At 40.0% G+C, this 11375-nt stretch overlaps 1 protein-coding gene across 6 annotated transcripts in view; it reads right to left on the bottom strand.

Moving 5' to 3' along the window:
• Positions 1 to 136: 136 nt before the first annotated feature.
• CENPE (centromere protein E) overlaps positions 137 to 11375 on the bottom strand; it is an 83850-nt gene continuing 72611 nt past the window's right edge. For 3 of the 6 annotated variants that reach the window (XM_017660331.3, XM_073237221.1, XM_073237224.1), the window contains one exon: positions 138 to 5846. In XM_017660331.3, coding sequence (XP_017515820.2) covers positions 5752 to 5846 — 95 coding nt within the window. In that variant the 3' untranslated portion in view covers positions 138 to 5751. Of the gene's footprint in view, positions 5847 to 11375 lie in introns of all 6 variants that reach the window. The other 3 variants (XM_073237226.1, XM_073237225.1, XM_073237223.1) reach the window with 2 other exon arrangements.

Genomic DNA, 11375 nt, shown 5'->3' with positions numbered 1-11375 from the left:
CCCAGTCATCTTGCCAATGGGTTTCAGCCTAGGGCAAGTTCGCTATGGATTCAATGTGACCAAAGAAATTGACAGCAAAACGTTCTTGGGGTGAAAGGGTTATACCCAACTTTATTTCCAGGTGGCAGGTCAGTCACTAGAATCCCATTCACTCAGAGCGAGTCTGCATGCGGCAAGCCTGTCTCTGCCTCTAGGTGCCTCTGTCTGCACAGCCGTCCTCTGGGCCTCTGTTCTTGGCACTGCTACCACTCCAGCCTCTGCTCTGCTCTCCTGCAGCCTTGTAGCCCTGCCACCGTGTTACGCCCAGAGCACTGGGCAGAGCTCTTGAGTCAACAGCCATGTATTGCCCACAGGTGTGCAGTGAGCTAGTCAGCCAGGGCCAGGTGAGAATCCTGGCCACAGGAACTCTCATTTTATCCACACCAGTGTAGTAAAAAAAGCTGCATATAACTTTCTATTCCCCTACAACTTAATAGCCTATTGTTGACCAGAGCCTTACCAATAACATAAACCATCAATTAACACACATTTATGTTAATATGTATTACATACTGTATTCTTACAATAAAGGAAGCTAGAGAAAAGAGAATGTTCTTTAAATTGCTGAAAAGCTCCAAAACATTTTCCAATATATTTATTGAGAAAATCCACGTACAAGTGGAACAGGTCAAACCAGTGTTGTTCCAGAGTCAGCTGTACATACATGGTGGCAGAATGCAGGCTTCCTGACTACCCAGAGGGGCAGTGTCCGGGAACATGTTGAGCCTCAGTGCTGGTGTGGAGGCTTGAATGAGGGTATTGGGTAAGAGCAAAAAACCAAGTCTGACTGAAGAGAACAGATTCAAGACTGAATAGGAAGGAAAGATCATGTGGCCCTCTGCGCTAGGCTAGTAACTCATACTTTACCAGGTGCGTCACTGAACAGAGCAATTGTGTAGGCTTTTCTGCACACTTGATATTTAAGTTTGTCCACTCAATACCCAAACAACTCACTTTCCCCTGCCTTTTACTTGAAAGGCTAGAAAACAACTCTCAAACTCCTAGGTTCCTTTGCTGCTAGAGTTCACCAATAACTGTAAACGGGAATTTCTAAGGAGTGCTTCCTTCTTGAAAAGAAAGGCCTCTCTGAAAGGCTTTTGGCTTTTGTTTCTTCTCTTTTTGTCTGGGATGCTAATATGATGCCTTATTTTTTGCCTGGAATGCTAATATGATGCCTTGGGACACAGCAGCCATTTTGTGATCTGGTGTGAGGTCAGAAGTACATATTAAGTACAGAGTAGGGTAAAGAGGAGAAACCTGATTTCTTGAAGACAGCCTTAATTAAGACAACAGTCCTAGATTAATTCCTCTGCTCTGGACTTAATGCAAGAAAAATAAACTTTGCATCACTGTTGTCCAGAAAAACAGACCTAACATGGGGTCACTTTTGCTAGGCCAAGTCACCAAACTGGGTATTAATACCTAACTTAATTGCAGTTTCAACCTCCCCTGAACACATAGTCAGACATTCTCTGGTCAGCAGCAGTAACACAATGTCACAGGAGTCCACTCCATGCCCTGAAGGAATCCACCTAACAAGACCCTTTTGTCCCCAGTGCAGGTGACTTCACCCAGAATAATTCTTTTTTTCTGTTTATGACTTCCTTATTCTGCCTTTAAAAGCCTCTCCCTTTCTGTAGCCCTTTGGAGCATCTCTCCACTTTAGGGAGGAATGCTACCCAATTCATGAATCTCTAAATAGTCAATTAGATCTTCTAATTAAATTGGATGAATTTTGCTTTTTACGTGTATTTGTAAAAAGTCACAGTGGTTAAGAACAAAGACTATGGAGTCAGAAAGATGAAGGTAAGTTCCGTATCTTTCACTAGCTAAGTGAGAAGGTCACTTAACTTTTCAAACCTGTTTTGTTATCTGTGAGATGGAGGTAACCATAGCACCTGTCTCAGGGAAGTTGTAGGGGAGAGGACTCGGCGGGAAAACCGTCAGCACAAAATTTGTTACATTTGTACTTAATAAATGTTAGTGATTATTAGAAATTCAACTGTAATAGATGGCAAAAATTGCCTTTTTTTTTAAAACCCTGCCCTAATTTTCTGCATGTGTCCCCACAAAGTTTTTGGTAAAACAGTCCCTTAGTTGCCTTAGTGCAGCTTTTAGTGCTGGGTATAATGAGTTGTAATCAGCCCCAGCTGTATTCCTTGCTTTAAGAACAAGGCCTTTCCTTTGACTTTTGAGGATTTTGAAATAGAATTTTTATGAAAATGAGAGTTATCTGGTTGAGGATAAATCCTATACTTCTTCCTTAATGCAGCTTTCTTCAGCCTCCCTTGTTCCATTGATCTAACAACAACGTTTACTTTAGAACAGCCTAAGTCCACGGTACTGCAAATATTTGTTCACCCATCTGTATTCAGTGGGCTAAATTTCTTCAAGGCTAGGTAGGACTGGGTCTTTTTTATTGTTACATTGTGATCAGCACATATTAAAAGCATGTGAGTTATTTGCTTTCCAACTACGATATTAGTTCCACAAAGGCTGTGTGTGTGTGCCTTTTGGTGCTTACACCAGTGATTGGCACATAAAAGATGGTCATTAAATATTGCTGAGCATGAATGGCAGCCTCTCAGTAAGTTTCCTGAATAAATTCTGCCAGAAATGTTTCTTATATCATTAACATACTTTGTCTTTTCTGGTCCTGAATTTATTTTTCAGACTGTTTTAGTGCTGTCTGACCATATTACTGCTTTCTAAAATTCTTGCAAGATTTATTGCTGATTTTTTACCACTGTCCTTTCACAATCATTCATCACAATATTGAAACTCAGATCATAAGAGTTAAGCAACATCCTGAGGGGAGACATCAGCAAGATGGGGAGATAGGAAGTCCCAGCAACACTCCCACCCACCACCACCCGGCTTAACAGTATTTGCACCAGAATACCTTCAGAACATCAGAAATCAGTTAAGAAGTTGCAGTGCTCTAGCAGAGAACAAAGCTGGGAACAGCTGAACCGAAATGGGTAAGAAGGGCTGTTTCACTTTACCTGCCACCCCTGCCTCACCCCAAGCTAGCACAGCTTAGCCCCTGCTTCCTGGTTTCCCCAGGGGGTGGGCAGGGAGCAGCGGGAGGGGGAAGAATGGAAAATTTATCCAAAGTTTCTCTGGAGGGCTCTCTCTGGAGGGCTGCCCGAGAGACTGAGTTCTGTCTCACTGATGTGGGGCTGATGGAACTGCAGAGCCTGGCTGGTATCACTTGGTACAATCAGAAGGTATCTGACTCACAGCTTCATTCTCGGGGCGGGAGAGAGGAGTAGAGTATGTGTTTGGGGTCCAGTCTTTTGGAGGGCTGCTGGAAACTGGTCTCTGTCTCGTCTGACTTAGCGTGCTGACAGGGAGCTGATATACTTTGGATACCTGGGGCCAAGGAGAACAAAGGAGAGTGGGGTAGCTTCCAGCTGCAGTGCCATAGAACTGCAGTACTGCCTGCGGATACTAGACAGAGGAAGAGATTACAAGCTTCTGGAAAAGAAACTGGTAAACCTCTCTAGTTGGCAAATTACATAAGCCCAGAGAAGTCTATCCCCTAAAAAGATTTCAGAGGCTCCCAGAAGCTCTAACTGGCTGGTTGATGAAGGTCTCCCTGTGTGAAGAAGTCTGTAAAGATTGGAAGAGGCAGATCATTTTTCAAATCCATAGAACTCAGTAAAAAGTCAGAAGGCACAAAAAAAACCCCAGATGTTGACCAATCAAAGGAGCAAAATAAATCTTTAGAAACCAACTCCTAAGAAATAGCGATCTATGAATTACCTCATAAAGATTTAAAAATAACATTGCAAAGAAGCTCAATGATCTATCTACAAGAGAGTGCAGACAACTAAATCACACAGGAAAACCATGCACGAACCAAATAAAAATATTAACAAAGAGAAAGAAACTATAAAAAAGAACTAAACAAATTCTGGAGCTGAAGAATACAATAACTGCATTGAAAACTTCACTAGAGGGGTCCAACAGCAGACTTGATCAAGCAGAAGAATCAGCAAAACTGACGAAGGGTCATTTAAATTATCCAGTTAGACAAGCAAAAAGAAAAAAGGATACAAAAAGTGAAGCAAGCCTCCTTATGGAACGTCAGCAAGTGGACAAATATATGCATCATGGGACTCCCAGAAGAAGAGAGAAAGGGACATTTTATTTGAAGAAACAAACTTCCCAAATCTGAGGAAGGAAATGGACTTCCAAATTCAGTATTTAAGCAACATTCTACTGGATTCGATATATATTGCGGACTGATTATATTTTTAATGGCCTTAGTTTTATTATCCAGGTGACCTCACTACCTTCCATTAGTTTTATTCAGTGGAGCTGACATTGTAAAGAATCAAACCTGCAGCTCTGTTACAGTGTTTCGTTTGGGTAAGGGTGAAAAGGAGAAATAAGACTCTCAAGGGACAGGCTTTGGGAAGAGGATTATAGTAAGGGCCACTTTCCCCTTAGCTCTAGTGAGTTCCTGTAACAGTATATTAAGTAAGGTAAGAGAAAATACCCAATCCACAGACTTCAAAATGATAGCTATTATGCAAATAATAATCTGTGCCTTTGAACGAATCTTCTTAACAGGGATGCCTGGAAATCTAACACTGTTGTAAACCTTATGCAACTTGCTCTTTCATGTTCTTTTTCAAGAGATATGACATAAGAGTAATACTGGATATAGTCTCTACACCACTGTTCTTAACCTCTTCTAGGGCCACAGATTCCTCTGAAAATGTGATGCAAGCAAGCATGGACCCAAGTATCCTGGAAAAATGAACCTGCACACAAAATTTAGCATAAAATTTCAGGTTTGACAGAATACATGAAGCCCATACATAGATGCCTAGTTATCTGCAGGAACCCCCAGGTTTAGAAAACTTCACTTTCATGGGAACTCTTGGCTGTTTCCTCATGTTTAAAATAAAGGATAGAATAAATAAATAATCTATGAGGTCCTTCCAGTTGGGAGTGAAGTGCAATGGAGGAAAAAGTCTAAACCAACCAATTTATAGTGCTTGTATAGGGAGTGGGGTGGGTGGATGACAGAAACGTGAGAAGTAACTTTTGTAGTGATTAAGACTAGGAAGCAAAGTGGTCAGCACTTGCTCTCTCTCAACATAAATCCAGACAATATGTATATTTTCATAGCAAATTCTGAAAGCCAACAAACATGAGAGGAGAGCCAAATATACTCCAAGCACCCCACCAAGAAACCATAATTAATATGCACAGAGTTGTGATTCACAACTACTATTTAAACATTTATTGAATGTTTGAGGTACTAAATATTGTATAATTTCATTAATTAAATGATAGATTATATTAATTTATGTATTATGCTTTGGAATTATCTAAGTTAGATATGTGAATAACTTTACATTAATACTAATGTATACATTTTATGTATACATGGAAAGACTGGAATTTCCTTCAATAACTTTTTGTTTTTTATAAAATGTATAAATAAATAAAATAATTCAACTTCTAAGGTATTAATGCATTCATGAATAAGGTGTTGCTATCACCACTCTAAATTACTGGAATGCATTAATCTCTTTTTCCTTCATCTTCCAATTCTAGTGGCAAAGTGAAAACTGAACTGAAATTAAGTTGGGCTGTGACATCATTGCCAGGGATAGACACACACAGAGTAATCAATATGGTAAATTTCCAAACAAGGAATGCGGGCCCCAGGAAGAACAATAGAAGAGAAGTCTACTGAGTCTTGCATTCAGGCACATCTTTTGTGGAGGAGGTATACCAAGAACTGGGCTGAGCAGCCATACTCTCTGCTCCAGCAGTTTGTTCTTCTGAGAAAAGAAAAGAAAAGAAAAGAAAAACAGTAATTAGTCTTTAAAAAAAAAATACACAAAACACAAATACAGCTGGAAGTGGGAGGGATGTTTAGATAGCAGAGATATGCAGCACAAAAAATAGCAATGTGGTCATTTATGTCTCCATGTTTGGCCATTAAAAAGGTGTATTTCATTTCATCAGAGTTGGGGAAGTTTATTCCCCATTTTCTCATAAAACCAGTTGTTAGAAAAACCACATTGTGCATAAAACCAAGTAATAAAGTCTTATTTGGAATTCATCAATTTGAGATTCAAAGTAAATCAAACCTGAATTGAGTTTGATTTTCTTTTGCCCTATTTTTAGAAAAAAAATGCTGTGTTCAACAAATACATATTTTAGAGAATATTGAGTCATCTTTGGAAAACTGAATATCTAGAAAGTACTTCAACTGCATCTATTTCTTTATAAATATTCATGTTCAAATTCTTGCATTCATAAAAGAAAACCTAGCAAAACTGGTTGTGGCAATTAAGCTGGTGAGATTATTTAGATTACCTTTTATAATTAAAATAAAAACTTACATTAAAATTTTTTAATTAAAACTTTCTTACAAATTTTTTGATATTTTACTAAGTCAAGCTGGAACTGTTCTTTAATTCTGAATTGGCCACTTTTTGATTTAAATATTCCTCCAGCCTCCTTTTAAAAATTTATTTCACTTAAAAATTGTGCCAGAGAGATCCATATATTCATGAAAAGATTTAAGCATTTTTATTTGTGATTGGATTAAGTCATACTATACAAGTGCCTTTGGCACTAACAGATAAAAATCAAAAAGGTGATGACAGAAGTTTCTCAGGTTTTTAACTCTTCTAAAATTGTGTGTATGCAGCAAAAGCTCCTTAAATGTTTATTACATGCTATTCAATAACGTGAATAGTTCAAAAATGTTTTACAAATCGTTTTGAGCCTTACTGTATCCCTAAGAGTACTTTACAAACTGCCAACTTGATCTGTTTTTGATGTGGATTTGATGAGAATGGCCTCATGTTTTCTCTGTCAAAAGGAGAGCTCTCATAAGCCCTGCGAACCTTTGATCAGAACTTTAAATAATTGGCAACTGCCTTTCTTAGTGTACAGTTTTGTTGCTTTAGATTTCTACAACTGCATGTGATAGGGTATTTCTGACAGGCAGGTACACCATCACAAAGGGCTCTGACCATGCACACCTGAGCGTATGATAAATGCTCAGTGGTGAGAACGAATATGAGAAACCCAGTATTCCAGAACCCCTCCTGCAGAGCTCCCCCATGGGGGGGGTGCTTCCTGACACTGCCCCCCTCCATCCTTGCATCCCTGAGATGAATCCCACTTAATTATGGTGTATGATCCTCTTGATGTATTTTTGAATTCGGTTTGCTAATATTTTGTTGAGTATTTTTGGGTCTATGTTCATCAGGGCTTTTGGTCTGTAATTTTCTTTTTTGGTGGGGTCTTTGCCTGGTTTTGGTATTAGAGTGATGCTAGCTTCACAGAATGAGTTTGGAAGTATTCCCTCCTCTTCTATTTTTTGGAAAACTTCAAGGAGAATGGGTATTATGACTTCTCTCTTATGTCTGATAAAATGCAGTGGTGAATCCATCTGGCCAGGAGTTTTGCTCTTGGGTAGTTTTTTGATTACCGTTTCAATTTTGTTGCTGGTAATTGGTCTGTTTAGATTTTCTGTTTCTTCCTTGGTCAGTCTTGGAAGGTTGTATTTTTCTAGGAAGTTGTACATTTCTTCTAGGTTTTCCAGCTTGTTAGCATATAGATTTTCATAGTATTCTCTAATGATTCTTTGTATTTCTGTGGGGTCAATCGTGACTTTTCCTTTCTCATTTCTGATTCTGTTTATGTGTGTAGATTCTCTTTTTACTCTTAATAAGTCTGGCTAGGGGCTTATCTATTTTGTTTATTTTCTCAAAGAACCAGCTCTTGGTTTTGTTGATTTTTTCTATTACTTTATTTTTCTCAATTTTACTTATTTCTTCTCTGATCTTTATTATGTCCATCCTTCTGCTGACTTTGGGCCTCATTTGTTCTTTTTCCAGTTTCAATAATTGTGACTTTAGACTATTCATTTGGGATTGTTCTTCCTTCTTTAAATAGGCCTGGATTGCTATATACTTTGCTCTTTGAACTGCCTTTCTGTGTCCCGCAGAAGTTGGGGCATTGTGCTGTTGTTGTCATTTGTTTCTAGTTTTATAGCTTCGTGATCTGAGAAGTTGGTTGGTAGAATTACAATCTTTTTGAATTTACTAGGCTCTTTTTGTGGCCTAGTATGTGGTCTATTCGGGAAAATGTTCCATGTGCACTTGAGAAGAATGTGTATCCTGCTGCTTTTGGGTGAAGAGTTCTGTAGATGTCTATTAGGTCCATCTGTTCTAGTGTGTTGTTCAGTGCCTCTGTGTCCTTACTTATTTTCTGTCTGGTTGATCTGTCTTTTGGAGTGAGTGGTGTGTTGAAGTCTCCTAAAATGAATGTATTGCATTCTATTTCCTCCTTCAGTTCTGTTAGTATTTGTTTCACAAATGCTGGTGCTCCTGTGTTGGGTGCATATATATTTATAATGGTTATATCCTCTTGTTGGACTGAGCCTTTATCATTATGTAATATCCTTCTTTATCTCTTGTTACTTCCTTTGTTTTGTAGTCTATTTTGTCTGATACTAGTACTGCAACACCTGCTTTTTTCTCCCTGTTGTTTGCATGAAATATCTTTTTCCATCCCACGACTTTTAGTCTGTGCATGTCTTTGGGTTTTTGGTGCATTTCTTGTAAGCAGCATATAGATGGGTCTTGCTTTTTTATCCATTCTATTACTCTGTGTCTTTTGATTGGTGCATTCAGTCCATTTACATTTGGGGTGACTACTGAAAGATATGTACTTATTGCCATTGCAGGCTTTAGATTCGTGGTTACCAAAGGTTGAAGGGTAGCTTCTTTACTATCTGTCTAACTTGACATGCTTATTAAGCTATTATAAACACAGTCTGATGACTCTTTATGTCTCTCCCTTCTAATTCTTCCTCCTCCACTCTTTATATGTTAGCTGTTTTATTCTGTACTCTTTTGTGTGTCCTTTGACTGCTTTTTTGGATAGTTGATTTTATTTTTTGCCTTTAGTTAGCATTTGGTTGGTCTGCTTTCTTTGCTGTGATATTATTTTCTCTGGTGACATCTATTTAGCCTTAGGAGTGCTTCCATCTAGAGCAGTCCCTTTAAAATATTCTGTTGAGGTGGTTTGTGGGATGCAAATTCCCTCAACTTTTGCTTATCTGGAAATTGTTCAATTCCTCCTTCAAATTTAAATGATAATCGTGCTGGATACAGTATTCTTGGTTCAAGGCCCTTCTGTTTCATTGCATTAAGTATATCATGCTGTTCTCTTCTGGCCTGCAAGGTTTCTGTTGAGAAGTCTGATGATAGCCTGATGGGTTTTCCTTTGTAGGTGATCTTTTTTCTCTCTCTGGCTGCCTTTAATACTCTGTCTTTGTTTTTGATCTTTGCTATTTTAACTATTATATGTCTTGGTGTTGTCCTCCTTGGGTCCCTTATGTTGGGAGATCTGTGGGCTTCCATGGTCTGAGAAACTGTTTCCTTCCCCAGCTTGGGGAAGTTTTCAGCAATTATTTCTTCAAAGACACTTTCTATCCCTTCTTCTCTCTTCTTCTTCTGGTACCTTTATAAAGCAAATATTGTTCCATCTGGATTGGTCATACAGTTCTCTTAATTAAATTCTTTCATTCCTAGAGATCCTTTTCTCTCTCTCTGCCTCATCTTCTCTGTATTCCTGTTCTCTGATTTCTATTCCATTAACAGTCTGTTGCACCTTGTCCAGTCTGCTCTTAACACCTTCTATTGATTGTTTCATTTCTGTTATCTCCCTCTGGATTTCATCGCTTAGCTATTACATATTTCTCTGCAAGTCCATCAGCATGGTTATGACTTTTATTTTGAATTCTTTTTCAGGAAGATTGGTTATATTTATCTCACCAGGCCATCTCTCTGGAGTTGTCTGAGTCATTTTTGACTAGACCAGATACTTCTGCCTTTTCATGGCGAATTGGTAGCAGGCAGGTGGTGCATGTGTCAGCTGGGAGAACAAAGTCCCTTCCTACTTGCTGGTTGCCTTGCCCTTCTCCGCTGCCTGTGTCGATTAACCGCACATAGGGAGCAGTCTCTGGGATAATCTCCTGAGCTGCCATGGGCAGGGCAGCCCTCGGGACAGCCTAGGGCTCTGTGGGGGAGTTGCAGACATACCGGGTGTGTTCTCCTGCAAGAATGGCACCCCTTTATGCCTTCTGGACCTTGCTCTGGCTTCCTCTGTCTGTACCGGACAGTTGTGCATTGGTGGCAGCCTCTGGGTCTTCCCTGGTTAGCTGCGTGCTGGGAGGAGACTCTGTGTGGTTGCTGTGGGTGGGGCTGTTCTCCGGCTGCTCTCCAGCTGTGGCAGGTGAGCCAGTTTGCTTGCCGTGCCGGCCGGGGGGAATGAATGGCAGGCTGCTTTTCGTAGTGAGGGACTTCGGGGCTGTGTTACTCCTCAGGGGGTCAGAGCGCCTGAAGTGCCTTAAGATTCCCAGCCTGTTGAGCTGAGTGTGCTGGGACGATTTTGTCCAGCTGTTAAGCCCTTGTCCCTTTAAGACTTTTAAAAAGTGCCTGTTCTTCTTTTGTCCCAGGGGTGCAGGCTGTGGGGACCTGCTCACAGTCTCCATCTAGGATTTTACTTTTCCATTTCTCTAATATCCAGTACACCATGCAATGTGTGTCTGTGCTCCTGGTGCAGATTACTAGGGCTGTGTAATATTTAGCAGTCCTGTGCTTCCACTCCCTCCCCACTCTGATTCTTTTCCTCCTGTTGGTGAGCTGGGGTCGGGGGAGTGCTCGGGTCCTGCCGGGTCACGGCTTTGTATCTTACCCTTTTTGTGAGATGCTGAGTTCTTGTAGATGTAGATGTAGCCTGGCTGTTGTACTGTATTTGCTGGTCTCTCTTTTAGGAATAGTTGTATTTGTTGCATTTTCAAAAATATGTATGGTTTTGGGAGGAGATTTCTGCCGCCATATTCACATTGCCATCTTGAGCCCCTCCTCCCAGTTTATTTCTTACTTTATCTACATGCTGTTCTTTCTCTTCTTCCAGCCCTTTAATTAAGTAACTTTGTAACCAGGACAGGAGACAGATCTCTGAAGTGTAAATAAACCTATGTGGATAAAGAATACTGAGATACAGGCCAACAGTCACCTAAATAACCCTATTCTTAAGACAAAACTTCAAAGAAATTATAAATTACCTGTATACATCATGCCTTATGCTGACTATCAAAAAAGCTGTATAAGACCCCAGACACTGAACCCTTACATGTGCCCTCTCTCTGAGTTGCCCACATTCCCCTTTCTTTACTCTTTTTGTTCTCCTCCAGATAGGCAGGGAGGGCCTACTGAGAGCTCTAATTTGGGCTTGCAAGTTTCTGTTGCCTGGAGGACCCTGAGAGGACTCAAGCTGAG

This window comes from Manis javanica, chromosome 5 (genome assembly GCF_040802235.1).
Source record: "Manis javanica isolate MJ-LG chromosome 5, MJ_LKY, whole genome shotgun sequence".
NCBI classification, from domain to species: Eukaryota; Metazoa; Chordata; class Mammalia; order Pholidota; family Manidae; genus Manis; species Manis javanica.
This window is presented reverse-complemented; position numbering and strand designations above follow the sequence as displayed.